This window comes from Miniopterus natalensis, chromosome 10 (genome assembly GCF_054644295.1).
Source record: "Miniopterus natalensis isolate mMinNat1 chromosome 10, mMinNat1.hap1, whole genome shotgun sequence".
Taxonomy (NCBI): Eukaryota; Metazoa; Chordata; class Mammalia; order Chiroptera; family Miniopteridae; genus Miniopterus; species Miniopterus natalensis.
In genome coordinates, this window is record NC_142090.1 from 44,206,784 (window position 1) to 44,230,171 (window position 23,388).

At 38.2% G+C, this 23,388-nt stretch overlaps 1 protein-coding gene across 3 annotated transcripts in view; it reads left to right on the top strand.

Moving 5' to 3' along the window:
• PUS7 (pseudouridine synthase 7) overlaps positions 1-15,260 on the top strand; it is a 73,856-nt gene extending 58,596 nt beyond the window's left edge. For 2 of the 3 annotated variants that reach the window (XM_087821101.1, XM_016204755.2), the window contains 7 exons: positions 1,090-1,151; positions 2,003-2,163; positions 3,100-3,226; positions 8,643-8,744; positions 12,503-12,632; positions 13,148-13,239; positions 13,855-15,260. In XM_087821101.1, coding sequence (XP_087677227.1) covers positions 1,090-1,151; positions 2,003-2,163; positions 3,100-3,226; positions 8,643-8,744; positions 12,503-12,632; positions 13,148-13,239; positions 13,855-13,991 — 811 coding nt within the window. In that variant the 3' untranslated portion in view covers positions 13,992-15,260. Of the gene's footprint in view, positions 1-1,089; positions 1,152-2,002; positions 2,164-3,099; positions 3,227-5,764; positions 7,024-8,642; positions 8,745-12,502; positions 12,633-13,147; positions 13,240-13,854 lie in introns of those variants that run through there. The other variant, XM_016204757.2, reaches the window with a different exon arrangement.
• Positions 15,261-23,388: the final 8,128 nt, after the last annotated feature.

Genomic DNA, 23,388 nt, shown 5'->3' on the forward strand with positions numbered 1-23,388 from the left:
TGTAATGTGTGTATGGCAAAAGATAGTATAATAGAGGTTAAAGGAAAATTGCATACACTTATAGGTGCATTAAAAAAGTTTTGAAAAATACACTCTAAAGTGTTAACTGTTTAATTTCTTAGAGGTTAGATAACAGTTACCTTCCTACCTACTATTTAATTTATAAGAAGCATGTATAACTTACAATCAGCAAAAATAAAGATTTTTTTCCGTTTTGGCAAGAATAATGAAGGATAAACTGTATTCTATCTGTTTAACTAGGCAAGAAGGTTTTTAAAAACATGGGGAGAGATTTTTTTGAGAAGCTTCAAATAAGTGTTGGTACCTAAAGACTTATTTATACAGGTAATACTATGTATGGCAACTTAAAGCATGACTAGTATTTATAGCTTTTAATAAAATTAGTAGAATTTTAAAACTGAGATGATATTAAATGTTATGAGTAAACATTGTTTTTTCCTTTCTCGTGTTTTTTTGTTGTTGTTTTCGTTTTAATAACAAAAATCCCCTGGTCCAAATTTATTATGTGTCTCTGAAGGCTTTAACTGAAGAAACAAGATACATACTCATGGAACAAACTGGACCTTTGTTGTGATAAAACAGCTTCAGCTACTTGGCTTGAGGAGTTTGACTTCACTATAAAGGGTGGTGCTCGATCTGGGTAGAACAAGATCTTCTCTCTGGGTTTTTTAAAAAATATATTTTTATTGATTTCAGAGAGAAGAAGGGGGAGAGAGAGAGAGAGAGAAACATCAATGATGAGAGAGTCATTGATCAACTGCCTTCTGCATGCTCCCCACTGGGGATCAAGCCTGAAACCCAGGCATGTGTCCTGACCAGGAATCGAACCTCAGTTTACTGGATCCTAGGTCGATGCTCAACCACTGAGCCATGCCAGCTGGGCATTCTCTCTGGTTTTTAAGTTATTTTGGCATTTACATTTGAAATCTGTATCATATTAGTTTTTCAGTTTACTTTTAAGTTTAGTAAAATATATAAAGTTAATATTATTTGTTCACTCCACAGATTTGAACACATCAAATTCATCTTAATGTGAAATTAACTAAATTAAATGTTGTTTAATTTTAGAGCTATACTACAAAATTCCTGGGCTGAAGTCATGGATTTAATATTGAAACCCCGTTCTGGAGGTGAGAATAAAATTCCTGGTATGAAAAAAATTGGATATATGGCTAGATATTCATGAAATTGCTATGAATAAAAGTATGTATAAAAATTAGAGTAGTTATTTCAGAATTTAAAAAATTGTGGGTTTTTTCAGTAAAATAAAAAGTATATAGTTTATCTCTTTTTTTATAAGGTTTCTGTATACATTTGAGATTGATCATTTATATGCTGTTTTTAGCTCTTTATTCAGCTCATCTAATTTATTAATTCATAAATGAATACGTTCATTTCCTTTTCTCCATGCACTACTGAATCTCTGAACACATAGGAACCCACACATTTCACTTATGGTTAATTTTTAAAAACATAGTGTAATAGAATGTAAAAATATGGCAAAAACACATTGGAGATCTTTAGTTTGAAAAGTTCACTAAAACTCTCCAGAAATGTTTCTAAAATCATTCTGTATGATTTTACAAATAATCAAAATGATTATGCCCACTTTGGGTAATCATTCACTGACAAATTAAAAAGCGATAAAATTATCTAATTTTAAGGGAATACTTTAATGCATTAAATCTGACAGTAATGTATTAAAGGAGAAGGAAGAAAGGAACTCCAAGGTTTCGTGGGATGTTGAATCAGCTGTGATCATGAATAGTAACTGGCTTTACATACTGAGGTGATCAAAAGCCGTCTAGTTCTGTAAACTTTCTCCATTTCCCATCCTTTTACTTTCTGATGGTTATTCTCAGGTTAGCAGAAGGTTTTACAAATCGCATTTTCTAATTTGTGTTCTTTATGAAGCATTTTAAGTTATGCAAATCTTTTTATGGGATAAATTGTTTAATCATAGCTTTTTTCCCTCTTCTAGCTGAAAAGGGGTACTTGGTTAAATGCAGAGAAGAATGGGCGAAGACCAAAGACCCAGCCGCTGCCCTCAGAAAACTACCTGTCAAAAGGTGTGTGGAAGGGCAGCTGCTTCGAGGACTTTCAAAATATGGAATGAAGAATATAGTCTCTGCATTTGGCATAGTGAGTGCGATTTGTAAAGTCAGGCAAATGACTCAAGGTGGTTTAATGCTTTTTAAATTTTATTTTTAAACATTTTACTAAATTCGGAAAGAACAAAGGTAAACGAGGATCCTTTGGTGATCTCTGAGGGGTGTATTACCTGAGTGGTTTTTATTCAGACCCTAAATGGTCATGGGGCGGGTAGTGGATGCCAGCAGTGTCAGCATAATAATTAACATTGAGGGCATGAGAAAAGCAGTAATGTGGAAAATATTATCTAGGGGGAAATTTAATTTAAATTAACTGTCTTGCTGTTTGAGAAACTCAGAATTTATCATTGAGTTCATTTCTTGGCCATTCTCCAGCATCAGTTAAGAGGGTTGCACAGTAGTGGTTTAAGTAATTACATTTCGGTTTAGTTTCTTCATGGTGGTACAATTGGTACCCACTCTTATGTAGCCTATACTAGTATTTGTATATCTGTAATCCAGAACAGACTAAAGTTTAACTCTTAAACCTGAGTCTTATTTACTCTTTTCCAGAATGTACCCAGAAAAGCGGGATTCTTCGTGAAAGTAGTTGTTAATTCAATCATTTAGGTTTTCTCCCTACATAAAATTATGGGAGAGAAAGCACTGTTAGCTCTATAACTGACATATAAATTCCTTGGATTTGAAATCTGTGTCATTGACAGAGGGCATAAATTCTGTAGCATTTGCTTTATCTGTATGAATGTTTGCACTGTGGATACACACAGGCACTGTTGCAGCTGCAGCCGATTGTGAATGCCCTGGAGTGTGAGGGGTTCTGTCTCTAACACTGGTTGCTATTGGAAGTTTAAGGTATGAGTTTCTTATACTAGGGTCACCACTAAAGTGAAATGTCTTGGAGAGTACTGTACTTTTAATATTTCTTTTAATTTATATTACTTTTCTTGCCTGTTTTTTTCCCCTTCAGATTCCTAGAAATAATCGCTTAATGTATATTCATAGCTATCAAAGCTATGTGTGGAACAACATGGTGAGCAAGAGGATAGAAGAGTATGGATTGAAACCTGTTCCAGGGGACCTAGTTCTCAAAGGAGGTAAAAAGGCAGATAACTGTCATTATTCAATTAAACTAGGGTCCAGTTATGTGATACCCATGCTTAAAATTCAACCTGACTACTAGTTAAGAGAGAGAAATGTCTAGTAAGTTTGAAATGGAAGGACATTGTAAGCTCAGACTGACTAGTTAGTCTGGATGTGTATCTTTAATGAAAAATGTACCTCTGACTTGAGTAAGTACCTGACTCCATTTTCTTGGCTGGAATAAGATTTGGACAAAATGTTACGTAAAATCGCTCTCCAAGGTTTAATTGCAAGCTTTAATTGGAGTCTAACAAATACTTCTCTGCATTTTTGGATGGACTTCAGCCTCTGAGCTGTTATCGGCCAGATTTTTTGGTTTTTTAAATTGATTTTAGAGAGAGAAGAAGGGAGGTAGAGAGAGAGAAAATTGTCAGTGTGTGAGAGAAATATTGATCGGTTGCTTCATACATACTCTGACCAGGATCAAACCCGCAACCTGGGTATGTGCACTGGGAATCGAACCCTCTACCCTTCGGTGCACAGGATGAGGCTCCAACCAACTGAACCACCCAGCCAGGGCTGGTTGTCAGCCAGTTTTAAGGAGTTTCTTAACTCCAGACTGGAGCTCATTTTACATAAGGGCCATGATCTAATGGACATTTTGTGCACACTCTGTGCCCGATATGTTCCTCAGACACCCAGACAATCCCATCTACTATTGAGCCATTACTGTGTACAGTCCTTTTGCTAAACCCTTCACCTGTGTCTTCTAGTTTAAAGCTCACAGTATTACCGCCAAGTAGTCTCTCTTCTTCAGATGAGGTTCAGTCACTTGCCCAAGATTCCACAGGTGGTTAAAAAAAGAAAAGGCTAGGATTCAGCACAAGTCTGTCTGTTTCTAAAGTCCATGTTCTTCTGACATACCCGGCTGCCCTCTATTATCTGAAGACACCTGCTCATCTGAAGATGTGCCTGATGAATCCACTGAGTTATTTTTTCCTGATTTAGTATTTTTAACCCCCAGTGCGCTAGCCCTGCTTAGCTAGCCTCGATAGGGCGGGTGGGCTGTCCTGAGGAAGTGGGGAAGGGAGCTCTGGGCTTGCCCGAGAGCAGACGACAATGCCAAACTTCTGTAGTCAGACCTGGCCTTCTTCAGTTTCCCAAGGGATCCAGCCAGATGCCAGAAGTGGGTAGAAAATTGTAGGAGAGCACACTTAGAATATAAAGCATCTGCTCAATTAAGTAAACTTTACCAATTATGTACCAAACACTTTGACACCTCTATGATCTGTAGAACTAGTCCTTATACGACAGTTCTTCTAGATAATGCAATACCAACAATATTTGATCTTATCAGTCATTTGAACAATCCACATAGTAGACACAGAAAATGAATAAGAGAATTGTCAACAAAACTTCTGAACAGGAACAAAAGCATAAAGAAATAACAGCAATGCTCAGAATCCCGGTGCGGAAGAAGAGGGTGAACAGGAAGAAGACATTTTCTCTTTAACGCTTAAAGACAAGGAAAACAGAATACTTAAAATGTTTAGTTGAAATTTTGATTCTTATGGGAAAACAAAACAGACCTCTGGATGGACATGAAGCTGATGAAATCCCAGGTCTCTCTACTCCTGATAACTTACAAGCACTGCTGGAATGCCATAGTCTGGTGAACGGGTTCTGAGAAAGCGCTTTGAGACGACAGCAGTCAACATATTGTTCTGTTCAAAAACACAGAAGAAACTGGTGCTAGAGATCTGTGAGAGCTCCATTCGGGAAGAAACCCTCAGGGAAATGAGACACGTCTTTTCTGTTATCACTGATGACATAGTGGACATAGCAGGGGAAGATCACCTGTCCGTGTTGGTGAAGTTTGTTGACGAATCTCATAACCTGAGAGGAATTTGTGGGCTTCCTGCCTTACAAAGCTAGTGCCGAAATTTTTGCAATGAAATTTCACTCTATGATAACTGAGAAGTGGGATTAAACATAGAGTATTGTCCTGGCCAGGCTTACATTGTGTTCAATGGGTTTTCTTCCAAAATGAAAGTTGTTGCTTCTTGACCTTTAGAGAAATATCCCTAAGCTGTTTACACATTGTGCTCTTCCTGTGCCTTCAACATGTGGTTGGCAAAATCAGTGCCTGTTATGGGAGTATCTGTTGCATTAGGAACAACTGAGGAAGTTTGTTCATTTTTCCATCGATCACCACAACTGCTTTTAGAGCTTGGCTTGACAGTGTAATCTCTGTCCTCTTTCAGAGCACTGACAAGGAGGGTAAAGAACTGAAGGAAATTTGCCATTCTCAGTGGACAGGCAGGCATGATACTTGTGAAATTTTAGTGGACCTCCTACTTTATGTTTAGATGGTATAGATAGTGACACAAATGAGAGAATGATTGTATAGCCAGCCAAGCATTTGTACTCTGCAGTGCAGAAACAGATTTTGATTTCATTGTTACCATTGTAATTCTTTAAAATGTTCTACCTTTTACAAGAGCCTTTGGGGAAAATCTCTAGGGTCTAAACTTCTGGTGTCTTCTTTGCAGCCAGTAGCTTGACTGCAGTGCTGAATTCACTAAATGAAATGATGGAAAATATTGAAGTTTATCATGAATTTTGGTTTGAGGAAGCCACCAGTTTGACAACCAAACTTGATATTCAGGTGAAACTCCCTGGGAAATTCCGCAGAGCTCAGCAAGGGAACCCGGAATCTCAGCTGACCTCTGAGAGTTACTATAAAGAACCCCTAAGTGTTCCAACAATGGAATACATTATTCAGGAACTGAAAGATATATTCTCAGAACAGCACTTCAGAGCTCTTCAAGGCTGATCTCTGGTATCCTCTGTCATGGCACAGCTCAAATTCAGTACATTGGAAGAGCACCATGCTGACATGTACAGAAGCAACTTACCCAGTCCTGATACACTCTCAGCTGAGTTGCATTGTTGGAGAATCAAGTGGAAACACAGAGGGAAAGATACAGAGCTTCCATCCACCATTTATTAAGACCTCCACCTGTCGCACATCAAGTTTTTCCTAATGTTTATGCACTGCCGAAGATCCTATGTATTCTTCCTGTGATGAAGTTTGAGAATGAATGCTATGGAAATGGGCAAAAGTTTCTCAAAGCATACCTGAAAAACACTTTGACAGACCAAGTAACAAGTGTCAAGTAACCTAACTTTGCTGAACATAAATTTTGATATAAAACAGGATTTGGATTTAATGGTGGACACAAATGTCCAACTATACAGCTAAGTCAGAGCTTCCTACAGATAATTCAGAAACCATCAAAAATACCTGAAAGACTTTTAAAATAAGCTTTCTCTTATATTTGATATTTTAAAAAATTTGTGAGAAATTTGAAAACATCTCACAGAAAAGCTATAAGGTATATGTAGGCTAGTTAATCACTGAATATCTTGAGTACATTAGCCATTGATAATCTGCCTGTTTAAATGGCCCCTGTTTGACCTCTTATGCTTTGGAACACTGTTCCTCCAGAAGGTAGCATTGAAAGTGCCCTGTTACCCTTCTGTATGACCTCTGCTAGTGGCATTTTGGAATTGTTTTAGTTGTCATTTTATTTTTTTAATCCTCACTTGAGAGTATGTTTTTATTGATTTGAGAGGGAAACATCGATTGGTTGCCTCCCACACTCACCCCAACTGGGGATCAAGCCTGCAACGTAGGTATGTGCCCTGACCCAAAATTGACTGGCAACCTTCCAGTATACATGACAATGGTCCAACCAACTGAGTCACCCAACCAGAGCTAGTTAAGTAATTTTAACTAATAATAATTATTATTAAATATTATTTAAGTAATTAGTTATTATTTAAGTAATAATAATATTTATTATTACTGTGGATCCAGTTGTCAGGTGTTGAGTTATCAGTACTTTGAAGAAATAAATTTTCAGGAGGTGTGACAGAAAGGAATACATTTTATAAAATCTTACTATAGCCCTGGCTGATTTTTGCTCAGTGGCTAGAGTATCACCCTGTGGACTAAAGGGTCTTGGGTTCGGTTCTGGTCAAGGGCATGTACCTCAGTTGCAGGCTCAAGCCCTGGCCCTGGTCAGGGCAGGTACAAGAGGCAACCAATCTATATGTCTCTCTCACATCGATGTTTCTCTCTCTCTCTCTCCCCCTCTGAAAAGCAATGGAAAAAATATCCTCGGGTGAGGATTAAAAAAAAAAGTCATAAAATGAAGCTCACAACTAACATTTGAATAGCAGGAGTTTTAAATATGCTACTAAAAATCTATAATGGAAAGTTAAGGGAATTACCAGACAGTGAAACATCTGAGCTTGCCAAACAAGGATTCCAGTATAGATTTCGTCTTTATTCGATGATCTTAAAGGAACTAGTTACAGTTAAAGATTGAATGGGAGAACCTATCATTGTTTCACATCTCGTTATTGCTGTTTACATTCCTTTATTGAGCCTGTATCTTTATAAGGTTTCTAGCAGGTATATGTTGAACACTTCTCTTTCGTGGTCAAGGCAGGATCAGAGGCCATGGATACTGACAATTGACTTGGCTGCTTTATTCTGTCTTTTTCCATGACTATATGTACTGCATCATCTTGATTTGTGAAACCTGGAAACCTACAGAAAGGTGCTTTGTGGTTATCTAGGAATAATATAGAAAACATTGCTGTTATTTTTGGTGAAGAAAGTCAATTTTGTATAGTTTATTTCAATGTAAAAAAAAGTGAATTTTGTTTAAAATTTTATTTTTTCCTCCCTAATATTGATCATATTAGTGTATTTTTTAAAACTTTTTAAAAAATATGTTTCATTGATTTTAGAGAAGAAGGGAGAAAGAGGAAACATCGATGTGAAAGAGAAACATCAGTTGGCTGCCTCCTGCACGCCCCCTACTGGGGATCGAGCCCACAACCTGGGCATATGCCATGACCAGGAATCGAACCAGTTACCTTTTGGTGCAAGGGATGATGCCAAACCAACTGAGCCACACTGGCCAGGGGCTATATCAGTGTGTTTTAATATCCTGTGAGCCACTGTATTTTATCCTCTAACAACAAACTGGTTTTTTTAATTGTTCATTCTTTTAGCAAAATGCATTAATTTGTGATAGCTTTCCAAATGGTATTTTGTAGTGTTGTTTAATAAGGAAAAGGAGCTGATTGTTAAAAGCAAGCATTCCCAAAAAATGAAAGTGCAGCTGAGAAATAAAAGTTTTAACTTTGTACTTTTTCTAAGTCTATGATTTTTATTTTTTGGCTAGAGTAGAAAAAGAGAAAGGTATATATTCCAACTTAATTTCTTCAAGCTTTGTAGGCCACAGAACTGTATCACCTTGACTTCTAACTGCTTAGATGTGTATAATTTTAGAAGATTTAGCTCATGAAATATTGCCTATTTTCTTAATTTATTCACTTGTTAATTTGTAGCCTCAGCCATCTACATTGAGGAAGAAGATGTTAATAATTACTCCATCCATGATGTGGTAATGCCGTTGCCTGGTTTTGATGTTATCTACCCAAAGCATAAAAGTAAGTGCCCAGTATGAGGAAATAGCTCAAACAAGGTCTAACATAATTAAGCCACTGGTAGCCAAGACTAGAGAAAGAGAAAAAAAATCTATTATAAATATAATTTTAGAACTTTGCTATCCATCAGATTTGAAAAATGTTTAGATTTTAAACATATATAAACTGTGTTTACTTGTAGAAGTGTCCCAGAAAGGGATGCGTTCAGATGGATGATTTAAATTAAGATACAAGGTTGTGGGTGTGGTGGTATTGGTATTGGTGTTATTAGTATTGTTGTTATTGGCATTATTATTTAAATTTCTGAAATTCTCTAGTTCTTACTAAGGATAGAAAGGGTTTGGAAAGAGTCCTTGAGGAAGTGAATGGATAATTCTACTTTAACGTTACTTTTTCTAAACCTTTTTTTTTTTTTTCACCATCTAAGTACTATCTGCTCATTGTGCTTTAAAAAGTCAACAAGCACGGAAGTTTGTAAAGTAAAAAGTTAGAATTACTCCCATTCCCCAGAGCCTGTTAAGAATTACTTTTGTTACCCTCATGGATGCCATTGGTTGGCGGTAGAATAGGGGGAGATTGGAACTTATATTGTTCAAGGATTCAAAAATTAAAAAAAAAAAAGCAGCTCTGAGTGTGCGACCAACTTGGTGGAACTGACCGTGGAAGTTTACTCCTAGCCAAACCTGAGCTGTGGCAGGTGTTTTCCTATTAAGACATCTCTCAAGAGGCCAGAATTTTTTCCTTATCAATGTTATATTCCTTGAAATTTTCCTAATGATGAAATGATTATGATTAACACCTTTCTTTGATAATGCAAATACTTGTAAAACAGTTAAATGGTAATCTGCCACTTACATGTTGATTAATTTTATCTAGTTGCTGAGCTCCTAATACTTGTGTGAGATTGATCCACTGAGGGAAAAGGAGGAGGGAAGAGGGGAGAATGCATGAGAGGTAGATGAGAGGAGTGTGATCTGCCTGTCCAGGGTTGGTGGCACAGTGAAGAACTGAGGAGACCAGTACCAGGAACTAGCACAAAAGAAGGCAGTAAGATGCTGAGAGCCACACTTGACCTCTTTCCAAGAAAGAAAAAGAAAACATGCTTTTCTTTTCTCTTGTACCTCTCAGGATCAGAAACTTGTACTATTACCAATTAAAACATAAATTCAGCACAGCCTCTAACAGAGCCATTCGTAAAAACCTTGTGGCCAAGACTTGGGCTCACAGACTGGATGGGTTGTAGCCCAGGCCTATGAATTCATAGCATACACATTTATGTTAGCAGCAAAACAGCACCAGAGTGTTACTGGCAATTGGACCTCGGTTCAGCAACATCAGTACTTGAGTTCTGGCTAAGAAAGAATTCAGAGCCAAGACTCAAATACAAGCAAAACTTTATTTAGAAAGTCACAGAAGTAGAAGTGAGCTGTGGAACAAGTGAGCCAGCTGGGCTGTATGGGCTTAGGAAACAAGTTACAGAGGCAAAAGAGGGCCCTTGGAGCTTAGGAAAAAGAAAAGCAGAGAAAACGCATGGGGTGGGGGAGGGAGGCTTGTGAGAGCTCCAGAGAAAGGAAGTGGCTCTGGGGGAAAAAAGGGGTAGGGAAAGGCTCAGGCTGGGTCCTATCCTATATCTTGAGGGTTTTAAGCCTCCTCTTTAAAGACAGGGATTTTAGGGGAGGTCCCCTAGAATATTCATCAGCTTTCCAGGTGTATACTTTCAGAGTCTCAGTCTCTACAGATTGGTTGGCACCAGGGCAGGGGGTCATTAGTCATCATAGCTGGTCTGATGTCAGCCATGGCATCACCCCACCTGGCCTTGCAGCTTTTCTGGACCTGGAGCTGGAACACAACTGAGGCCTAGATGTTATCTCTAATAGGATCAAAACTCTGTCTCTGTTGTCAACATACCTGAAGCTTTGTTCCTAAGATTATTTGATGCTGGCCAGAACCTCATTGTCCTGAGGACTTAATGCTTAAGGGAGAGGTCATGCAAGGGCTTGTATAGGAGTCATATAAGGTTCTTCTCCAGCCCCCTTGTTCCTCCTCCAAGGGGGTCTATCGTATGACTAGTGACATGGTAGGGAAGGAAAGGTCACCCTGGGAGCAAGGCCCCACCCTACAATTGTCCATTGCTAGGCACCCAGGACTTTCGACCCTGGTGACCTTCCATACCTGGCCCACTGTCCTTTCTCTGCTCCTGCCTAACTGCCTACTACACTTGGTGCCCAGAAACACTTGTTCCTGAGGGAGTCTTTCCTTGATCCTAACATTTTTTATGAATAACTTGAATAAGAAAATCTGCTTATCATATTTGCATATAGTGTAACCTAAACAGGTTAATATTAATTATACAAAAAATAAGCATTTAAAAAGAACAGCAGAGGTCATTTAATAAGGTTAAATGTAAATTCTCACATTTATGCTCAAAGATCAAATGTATAGATTGAACAGATTCAGTTTGGTAGTAGTCTACATAAAAAGTATCTGGCCCGGCTGACGTGGCTCAGCGGTTGAGCATTGACCTAGGATCCAGGAGATCACGGTTGGATTCCTGGTCAGGGCACATACCTGGGTTGCAGGCTTGATCCACAGCAGGTGCCGTGCAGGAGGCAGCCAATCAATGACTCTCTTATAATTGATGTTTCTTTCTCTCCCTCTCTTTTCCTCTCTTTGAAATCAATAAGAATATATTTATTTTTTAAAAGTACCTGGAGTTGGGGAATTGGATGAGAGAAGGTGAAGGGATTAAGCAAAAATAACCCCATATATTTATATATATAACACATAGACACAGACAACAGTGTGGTGATAGCCAGAGAGAAAAAGGCTGAAGGGCCGTGTAGAGGTGGGCAAAGGAGGGGAAAATGGAAATGGAAAGAGACTTTGCTTGGGGGGATGGATTCATACTGCATTGAGTTATACACTTGAAACCTATATGGTTTTGTGAACTAATGTCACCCCAATAAATTCAATTTAAAAAAAAAAGTATCTGGAGTTAACTGTTGAACTTAAGCCTGTTACCCTGAAGCAGATAAGGGGATTTGGTGAGGAACGCAGAAATGTCAAAGGAGGGACAATTGAGGGAACCCAATGTTTGGCCTAGAGAAGATACAGCTTAAAGGTCCAGTACTCATGAATACATGTAGAAGTGGGCAGTTAATTTGTTTGTTTTAAAACAGTCAACAGAAGTTACAAGAAGACAGATTTTAGCTTGCAACAGGAAGACTTTCTAATAATTGCATGCCTCAGGAAGATATAGTTCCCTCTAAATGGCAATCTGCAAGTGCAGGCTGGAGGACTGCTGTCTCTCTCTCAGGTATTAGGAGGGAGAAAGACTCTATATCAGGTGCCTGGGTGAGCCGGATGGTTTTCCCAGGTCTTATTTTTATACATTTATAACTACTTTCTGCCAGAACAGTTTGAAGCTTCTGTATATGGTCTCTTTCATCTCTGAGGATGTATAAATTGTAGTTTAGTAACTTCTGATGAAATGGCCTTTTGTAACTAGCTTGGGAACCTTACACCTCAGATACTGTGGCTGGTTGCAAAGGTAACTTACAAGTTGGCCTAAGCTAGAGACACCTGGTCCTAGTTAGTAAATCACTAAGTTTTGATCCCAAGAATAGGCTGGATTGTAAATCAACATGACTAATTGTGTTAGGGCAATGCAACTGAATTTACATATTAATCTATATGTAGTCCGGTTCAGCGTAGCTTGCTGACATGGTACATTCCAGCTAACTTTTTGTATTTTATATTAGTTAGTGACGCCTACAGGGAAATGCTCACAGCAGACAATCTTGATATCGACAACATGAGACACAAAATTCGAGATTATTCCTTATCAGGGGCCTACCGAAAGATCATTATTCGTCCTCAGAATGTCAGCTGGTAAGTAATAGTCCAGAGTGAAATAGAACTGAATTACTATGTGAGCTTGGAAGCCTTAGTACCACGTATATATATTGTTCAGTGCTTACAACCTGGCATATAAATTTTAGTTGTTGTCATTACTAATATTATTACTGCTACTTTTGGTATTTTTCAAATCATCAAGAAATAAATGAAAGTAAACATATAGTTAAAGTGGCTTAGTTTATATTTTATTGACAATAAATTATTGAACATATGTGCAGAGAATGAAATTTTTCCCTATAAAAGAATTTTCATCCTGGGGAAACTTTTTATCTTTTACATAGGCTGGCATTATCTGTCATCTTGATATATAATAATATAAAGACAATATTTCTGTATAAATTCTGGCTCTGTTCTGTTATTAAATAGTTCCACTATTGTCTACAATAGACCTATGTGTTTTCCTTGCTAAACAAATGGTGATGAGCAACTTGGTACCTTTTATGGAAGTTCACATTTTTACTTTTTACACTTATTTATATGTTTTTAAGGGAAGTTGTTGCATATGATGATCCTAAAATTCCACTCTTCAACACAGATGTGGATAACCTAGAAGGGAAACCACCACCAGTTTTTGCTTCTGGTAGGTTTACTCAGCCATCAGGTCTGTATCAATTTTGAAATATTTCTCATACAAAAACATTAAAAAAAAACAAACACTACTTCTCACCCACTCTGTAATTTCTGTTGTTTTGTCATCTCAGTTTCATGATTATAGCTGGAGGTCAATGATTAAAACAGTAAATCCCACTGAAAATGGATGACAGTTATAGAAGGTTTTTATTTTAGGCGATTGAGTATTTACTTTCCACTTCCATTGAGAGTTAGCAAAGATGAGCGAAAATCCAGGAAGAGAGTCTAAAACATTAAATTTACATTGTCGTGTCAAATTCTTGTTGCCATTCCTTTGTCTTTACCGTGTGCTCTCATTTTTAAAAAACTTTATATGTATTTCTCTCCTGTGCTATTTTCTGGTCTGCCCTTTTTGTGACAGTTTCAAGTAGAATTAACAGAGAGAGTCAACTGGGTCGGACACTTACAGATCTCTTACTTCCCCAGCTCATTCTCTGAGGCCCCCTGGGAAGAAGCAGCCTGGGGAAAAGAGCACAATTCTTTCATTTGTATGGAGATTACATGACTTTCCCCAGTCAGTCTGCAGCTGCCTTACTTTTCTGACTGTTCTCTTCTTGCCTGGCAGAAGGCAGATACAGAGCTCTGAAGATGGATTTTTCTCTTCCTCCTTCCACCTACGCTACCATGGCTATTCGTGAAGTGCTAAAAATGGATACCAGCATCAAGAACCAGACCCAGCTAAATACCACCTGGCTCCGATGAATCCTTTGTCCCCAGATTGGAAAATGCAGACAAGTGTTTGCTGGTCTCCTGTTCATCTTTCTCTTAGTACAGACCCAGAGTGGATTTTGGATCTTTGTACTAAAAGATTATTTGTATTTTTTCAAGTTTTTATTAGCTTAATTTGCAATATTTATACATATATATAAATCCTGAGGATCCTAATTCTAGCTCAGAGAATATGAATTGGTCACAATATATTTCAGGTGCTTAAATCATAGTAAAATGTTAGCTTTACTGGCTTTATAATAATTAAAAAGGACTTTAGTTTAAATAGCAGTTTTAAGTTTTGCTACATTCTCTTTTTTTTTTCTTTTGAATCCTCACCTGAGAATATTTTTTCTGTTGCTTTTCAGAGAGAGTGGGGAGGGGGGGAGAGAGAAACATCGATGTGAGAGAGACACATCAATTGGTTGCCTCCCACACCTGCCCTAACCAGGGCCAGAGATCAAGCCTGCAACCGAGGTACGTGCCCTTGGCTGGAATCAAACCCAAGACCCTTCAGTCCTCAGGTCAGTGCTCTAACCAGTGAGCAAAACCAGCTAGGGCAGGTTTTGCTATATTTTGGAAGGACAATAGGAATTTTTAATATCCATGAAAGGAGTATATAATAATGCGTTTTAAGAGAAAATGTAACAAAACAAATTTTGATGGATAAATAATTGGAGCACCCCTGACTTATGAATATAAACATAGGACTCATACTTATTTAAATGATGATAAAACATCTGTGGATTTATGAACACAAAAATGATTGCCATTATCTAGCTTTTGTATCAAGTTCTGGTAATTGTTTATGGAGTTTTTTTAGTTGCAATGGCTTTTGCGTTTATATTGTCATTGTCTTGCAGGAGAGTTGCATTCATAAGGCCTTTTTTCTTGATGTAAACATGTGCACCTATTTTTATTCGTTAAGGTCTAATTTTTACTCTAGGTGCCTTTTATGTTCAGAACTCTTTCCACTGAACCGGTATTTTCCCCAAAATAAATGATAGCAGAGAAGAAAACTTTAAAAATTTACAAGGGCTCCTCTTAGCAGCATTAACCTTTGTCACCAACTGCCTAGGTATTTCCATTTCTGGCATTGCATAAAACTCTTCTCTGGTGTGAAAAGATAAATATGCTTTCCAAGGGTCTGTGACATAATTGTACGAGTTTTTATTTTCTATCATTTCTAGAACCAAGTATAATAAATATTTTTTAAAATTCCTTTCTGGTGATTATATTAATAAACCGAATAAATATCTAAAACTGAGTGCAAATGAGATTCTTGGTCCTGACTGAAGACAAGGAACTAATGAAGGATCCTCAGAAGTGGTGCTGACACAAAGATGTGTTGTGATCAGGTGTGAGGTATCATGAGAACAATATAGAGTATCAAGTTGTATAACTAATAGACTGTTAGGATTCAAAGTTATTCTTAAAGTAGCACCATTTACTTGCCTTCCAGTGTGCTCTCTGGAATGGAAAAGAAAGGGATGGTGAAAAGCAACCCTACCAGGAATATTACAGGGGGTGTGAATGACATTTGTCCCGTATCTGGCAGTGGGAACAAGATTGAAAACTGTTTTTCAGTCCTATTTTATATGTTTTTATTGATTTCTGAGAGAGGAAGGGAGAGGGAGAGAGAGAGAACATCAGTGATGAGAGAGAGGCATTGATCGGCTGCCTCCTGCGTCCCCCGACTGCAGGTGGAGCCGGCAACTGCACATGTGGCCTGACCCAGAATCAAAACACAATCTCCTGGATCATAGGTCAATGCTCAACTGCTGAGCCACCCCTGCCGAGCTTTCAGTCCTATTTTAATGACATCTGTCACACTGTGGAAGTTAAAAAAGGATTTAAAATATGGTACATTACCTTTTTAATTGGCTGGTTTTTCCAAAGACCAAATGTATTAAATGTCTGTTGGTCTGTTTGTAGATTACAGCACTAGCAATTTAGTTATTCTTCATCAGACCAATTAGTGAAAGAGTATTTATTGAGGGAACCCCACCCTACCTACTGCAACTGCATTTAGTAGCTCTTCATTTATATTATTAAAAAAAAAAAAAAAGTGAGGCTAAACATGTTTCCTTCATCTGGGAAATACTTATGACTCTGTATGATGAGTTTGCTTTCCTGGCTGCATTAGCCAGCATCTAGTTCGTGCATGTCTCTTAAACACCAGTGGGAAAAAAAGTGATTCAAGGTGAATTCTTAGAACCATTTTGAGACTTGGGGACCTACCACCTAACTCTAGGGTCTTGGTCAACTGGGAATAAATCATTGTCTTAGCATAGATGTGGAGACATTTTCTTGTTGGCGAAATTCCTCTAAGGCAAATTTACAAAGCCTGAAAGCAACCACAACCTTATCCTCACATGAAAGTATTGTTTCCTAAGTTTTTGTTTAAATAATAAAGGATAATTATTTTTATTATAATGTAAAACCACTATTTACTAATGGAAAAGTATGCTAAATAATCAAGCTCATGTGATCAATTTTTTATTCATGGTTTCATGTTGACGTTATACTAATAAAGATTCCTGATTGATTCCTGAATCAACCAAAAAATTGATAACAGCTGCAATAGCACATTAGTAGTTAAAACTTCACCAGTTGTTCCAGGCAGCACAAACTGGTATTTGCACAGGAATGCATTTTGTGGCCAATTTTGCACTAAGAAATAACAGTGTGTGTGTAGTACAAAATAGAGTATATAAATGTTATATTAACTTGTAGCTTGTAGAGTGTACCATGTAGTTATCACATGCAAATAAGTGAAAGCACAATGGAAGAACTACAGGTTAAGGGTGGCCAGGTTCTGACCTTCATAGATTGAAGAGTATGCTTGCATAGCAAAGGATAACTTTTAAGCTTTTTCTTTGTTCAGTGAAATCTGCTTTCCTACTTTATAGTGCTGTGTTCTGTAGATAACAGTTCTCAGTTTGGGATCATGAACTCTTTGGAAAACCTGAGGGGGAAAAATATGTGCACCCTCTCCAGGGGAATGTGTAATTACATACACACATATGCACTAACTTTTTACCCAATTTTATGGGCTTCAGGGCATTCAAATAAGACTCCCTACTGTACGTGAGTGTTTTCCAAACTTTAATGTGCATAGGAATTACCTGATGATCTTGTTATACTGCTGAACGTATTTCAGGAAGTCCAGGTGGAATCAGAAATACTCTTTTCTTGAATTTTCTATCAAAATGCCAATAGCATATTTCAGAGAACTAGAATAAATAATCCACAAATTTATATGGAACCACAAACAACCAAATAACAAGCAATCTTCAGAAAGAAAAACAAGGAGGTATTGCGCTACCTGATATTAAATTATACTATAAGTCCAGAGTAATCAAAACAGCATGGGACATAAAAACGGACAAATCAGTGAAATAGAAGAGAGAGCCCAGAAATAAACCCATGCCTTTATAGTCAATATTTTACAAAGATGATAAGAACATACAATGGGGTAAAAGACAGTCTATTCAATAAATATTGCTAGACGGATACACACACAAAAAATGAAATTAGACCACCACCTTACACAATATACAGTACAAGAATAAGTTCAAGATGGGTTAAAGACTTAAATGTAAGACTGGAAACCATAAAACTCCGAGGAGAAAACATAGGTAGTAAAATCTCTAACATTTCTCTTAGCAATATTTTTTCTGATCTATCCCCTCAGTCAAGAAAACACAAAAGAAAAAATAAACTGGACTACATCAAACTAAAAAGTTTTTGCGTAGCAAAGAAAACCATCAACAAATCAAAAAGACTATACAGAATGGTAGAAGATAGTTGCAAATGGTACATTTGATAAGGGGTTAATATCCAAAATTTCTAATGAACTCATACAACTCAACACCAAAAAAAATCCAATTTTAGCAATGGACAGAACAGCTGAACAGACATTTCTCCAGAGAGGACAAACAAATAGCCAATAGACATGAAAAGATTCTCCAGATCACTAATCATTAGAGAAACGCAAATTAAAACCACAATGGGATATCACCTCAGACGGGTCAGAATGGCTACTGTCAATAAATCCACAAGTGACATGTTGGTGAGGATGTGGAAAAAGGGAACCCTAATGCACTGTTGGTGGAAATGAAGATTGGTGCAACTACTATGGAAAACAGTATGAAAGGCCCTCAAAAAATTAAAAATGGAACTGCCTTATGACCTAGCAATTCCACTTTTGGGTATTTAACCAAAGAAACTCAAAACACTGATTCAAAAGAATATATCACCCTATTTACAATTGCCAAGCCAATCAATAGATTAGTGGATTAAAAGGCAGTGGTACATTTGTACAATGAAATATTGACCATAAAAAGAATGAAACCTTATTATCTGCAACAGTGTGGATGGACCTAGGATGTATTATGCTCAGCCAGGAGAAAAAAAAAAAGATACCATATGATTTCACTTACATATGGAATCTAAAGAACAAAATAAACAAAATTGAAACAGACTCATCGACACAGTGAACTGATGGTTGCCAGAAGGGAGGGAGAGTGGGGGACTGGGTAAAAGAGGTAAAGGGATTAAGAAGTACAAATCAGTAGTTAGAAAATAGTCACCGAGATGTAACATACAGCCTAGGGAATATAGTCAATAATGTGATAACTATGTATGGTGCCAGGTGGGTACTAGAAATATTGGGGGGAACACTTTGTAAAGCATAAGATTGTCAACATTATGTTGTACACCTGAAATCAATACAAAATATTGAGTGTAAACTAATTGAAAAAAATAAAAAGAAATACTGTGTTTCTAACAAACTCCCAGGGAGTGCGTGTCCCGCTGGTCTGCACACCACACTTGGAGAAGCAAGGCTCTAGAGCTGCACTGGCCGACACGACAGCTGCTAGCCACATGTAGTTAAATTGAAATGAACTAAAATTTAAAATTCAGCTCCTCAGTCGCACTATCCACAATTCAACTGTTTCATAGCCATGTGTGTGGCTAGTGTCTGCTGTACCGGAGAGCACAGCTCTAGGTAACAAATCAGTCACCCAAGTTACACAGTGGTCTACATTGGTTAGGTGTAACATACAGATGGGATGCTAAGGATTAAAGGCAAACACCCAATTAAAGCATGTTCAACATGTGCAAATGAGATTACGTTACAGTTAGATCCAGGGTTCACGATGGTTTAAAGAGGCCCCACTTGAAATAGATCATTCAGTCTTCCTTAAACTCACTTTCATGCTTCTCATATTCTGGCTTTCTCTACTATAACCTATGGTCTTTTTTCTCTCTTTACTGCCCTTGATTTCATTTAGACCCCTTGTCCAAAGGTTTAGTCAAACCAATCTTAAGGCTCTGTAACCTTGTTCCTCCATATGGGAAAATTATTTTTAAAAATTCTTAACTGCTGTAATAAAAATTTTCCTTCTTGGCTGGCATGCACTGTAGGTCCTTATGAAAACGGCAGCTGCAAAAAGCAAGAATGGTTACAGAGACCACATAATTTTGTTTTCTTTTAGGAGTAGAGTGCCGACTTTGTTTTACAGCTTTTCCATGTGTGCTAAGGACTCCTGGAAAGTGACTGACCAGTATGTAAAAGAGATGGCAAGTGAACTATAGTGGGAGAAGTTATTCAAAGCTCTTCTGGTTTTGTTTTGTTTTTAATTTAATTTATCAGGGCAACATTGGTTAATAAAATTACTTAGGTTTCAGGTGTACAGTTCCATAATATATCATCTGTATATTGTGTTGTGTGTTCACCACTCAAAGTCAACTTTCTGTCATAATTTATCCCCTTTACCCTTTTCTCCCTCCCCCACCCGCCTTTCCCTCTGGTAATCGCTATACCGTTGTCTGTGAGTTGTTGTTTTGGGTTTCTTGTTGTTTTTGCTTAACCCCTTCACCTTTTTCACCCAGCCTGGCCACTCCCCTTTCCTCTGTCAGTCTCTTCTCTATGAGTCTGTTGCTATTTTGTTTGTTAGTTTATACTGTTCATTAGATTCCACATACTAAGTGAAATCATATAGTATTTGTCTTTCTCTCACTGGCTTATTTCACTTATCATAATACTCTCCAGTTTCATCCATGCTGTTGCAAAAGGTAAGGTTTCCTTCATTTTCAGGGCCGAGTAGTATTCCGTTGTGTAAATGTCCCACAGCTTTTTTATCCAGTCATCTACTGATGGACATTTGGGCTACTTCCAAATCTTGGCTATTGTAAAAAACTCTTCAATGAGCATAGAGGTGCATATATTCTTTTGAATTAGTGTTTCATGTTTCTTTGTATGTATTTCCAGAAGTGGAATTGGGGTCATAAGGCAGTTCCATTTTTAATTTTTTGAGGTAAATCCATACTAATTTTCTCAGTAGCTGCACCAATCTGCATTCCCACCCCACAGTGCATGAGGGTTCCCTTTTCTCCATTCATTCCAGTCTTTTAAATGACAGGAAGCCTCTTTAAAAACTTTTTTATACAAATATCAGAAATGCATTTTGACATGTTACCAAGTGGCTCGAAAACAATCATTTCTAATAGATTGGCTCTCAAGATTTGGTACTAAGAGTAGCTATATCAGCCTCTAAGATACTAAGATACTCATTATTTTGCATTTAGTGACATTTTACCCCCTTTTGAACAATTATTATAATGTAGTTGTAACCCAATATAACACTTTTTCTCAATAGTAATGCATTTTTGTCTGTCACGCAAATAACCATTTATGAGAAATGTAAATTGGCATGGCACAGAGCTGTTTTAAGAGTTTTTAAGTAAGCCCTGGTCGTCATGGCTCAGTGGTTCAAGCTTCGGCCCGCACACCGACAGGTCTTGGGTTTGATTCCTGGGCATGTACCTGGGTTGCAGGTTCAATCCCTGGCCCCGGTCAGGGCTCATGCAGGAGTCAACCAATCCATGTGTCTCTCTCACATCTCCATCTCTGTCCCCCCTCTCTCCCTCCCTTCCACTCTCTCTAAAATAAAATTAAAAAGTCAATGAAAAAAACACCCTCGCGTGAGGATTAAGAAAACAACAATGAAAGTTTATAAGAATAATATACTTAAATTAAGGGAAATGTGTTAGATTATAACTAATATAAAAATTTTTTTATTTTAAATATGTTTCTTGCCCAGCCGGGCGTGGCTCAGCGGTTGAGCGTCGACCTAGGATCCAGGTGATCAGGGTTCGATTCCCGGTCAGGGCACATGCCCAGGTTGCAGGCTTGATCCCCAGTTGGGGGCATGCAGGAGGCAGCTGATGAGTGACTCTCTCATCATTGATGTTTCTATCTCTCTCTCCCTCTCCTTTCCTCTCTCTGAAATCAATAAAATTATATTTTTTAAAAAAATGTTTCTTAATTGATTTTAGAGAGAAAGAAAGGGAAAGGGAGAGACAGAAACATCAGTGAGAGAGACTCATCTATTGGCTGCCTCCTGCACACCCCCCCACTGGCAATCAAGTCCACAACCCGGCATGTGCCCTGACTGGGAATTGAACTGTCGACCTCTTGGTGCATGGGGCAACATTAACCAACTAAGTACACCGGCCAGGCAATATAAAAGTCTTGATTGCCCTCGCTGGTTTGGCTCAGTGGTTAGGGCGTCGGCCTACGGACTGAAGGGTCCCAGGCTCAGTGGTGGCCAAGGGCACGTACCTTGTTTGCAGGCTCTATCCCCAGCCCTGATCAGGGCATGTGCGGGAGGCAACCAATTGATGTGTCTCTCTCACATCGATGTTTCTCTCTCTTTCCCCCTTCCACCCTCTCTCTGAAAAGCAATGGAAAAATATCCTCAAGTGAGGATTAAAAATATATTCTCAAGTGAGGATTAACATATTAATGCATGATTCCATGTTACAGTAGAAGGCAAATTTTAGTTTAAGTCACTGTATCTGACAAACACATATATGTAATATACATATATAATATATAAAATTTAACTTTTACTCTAGACTATCTTACAGTATATATTTTGCCAAAATTATTTAAACACTTAAAACCTGTGAGTTCTATTGTATGTAAATTACATCTCAATAAAAGTGATGAAATTTAAGGCATCACTTTACCATTCCACATAAACTCTCTCCCATATTTATACATCTCTGCAAAATTCCTATTATTCTGTGTTAAATGTTATATCTAATTTATATCGTAGATTTATCAACCTAGATGAGCCAAGCAAAGGAAGTCCTAGGAACATTCCAGATTTGATGAATAATTTAGCTTTGAGTATGACAAAAGGAAAGTAAGCTGACCTAAAAAGGTTGAACTTACCTATTTCAGAAAAATCAGGAAATTCTCTTGTCTCCTATTGATACTACCACAATGAATTCATGCATAGAGATCAGCCTTTACCTTAATAAGGATGGGAAAGTGCTACAATACATAAGTGGTTTAAGCATTATCACCCACTTTGTGACACCAAAGATGTGCCTATAGGAGAGCGCCGGGGCTTTAAGTCAGGTGGGCGCAGTATTTAGCACTAACTCCCCAGCACATAGTAACTTTGGTCAAGTACCAACCCTCCTCGAGCTTCAGTTTTCATGTTTGCACGATAAGAGTGAACGTGCTAGCATCTGCGTGGTACCCAGCGTGACAGTAGGCACTGGGTAAGTGGATGGCATTGCTGTTTTTCTTTAGCCGGCACCATGTGTCCCTTGAGTTCCCCAGCCTCCTTAACTCTGACATAACCCACCTGGCATTTTATTCTTCCCCATGTTTAAGCAGAAGTGGCACAAACGCTTCTTGGCTCTTACCTTCTGGCGAGGGCGGCTGGCGGGCTTGAAGTGGGGGAGATGAGGAAGCAGGAAGCAGCTAAATGAGGGCAGGTCCTCTGCCTGAAGTGTTCTCTGTGCCCAAATTCCGGTGTTGAATCAGATGCTAAACTCCTGGGGCTATTTCTGGAATTACCGCCGCACCCCTGGATTGCCCTGCCAGTCACAGAAATCAGAATAATCTTCACTCACAAAGAAATAAACCAAAGTGGACAGCTGCCTCCAGGTAGTAGCCATCGACAGCCAGCACCTGCGTGGATTTCATCTGCTCAGCCAGACCCCTGGAAACTCGAGGGGCTAAACAGGCTCACTCAGTCCTTCCATTATCCCTGCAATAACTGCACCTCCATATTTTCCATGATGAAGCTTTTGGATTCTGCTTATTACATTATGATAGACTTTCACTCTATGTAATAATGTATCAGTCATGCTTTTTTATTTTTTGTTTTTCTGATGCTTTGACATGTTTGCTGAACCTGAAGGGACTGCCCCTCCCAGAGCTAGCCAATCCTAGAGATAGTAAAGGGTTCACCTTTGAACATTCATATGCACACTAATCAATACAGAACCCATATCCCCGCCACCTCCTTTATTGGGCTCTTTCAGTCCAGGTCACTACTCTCCTGCCCTAATCACCAGG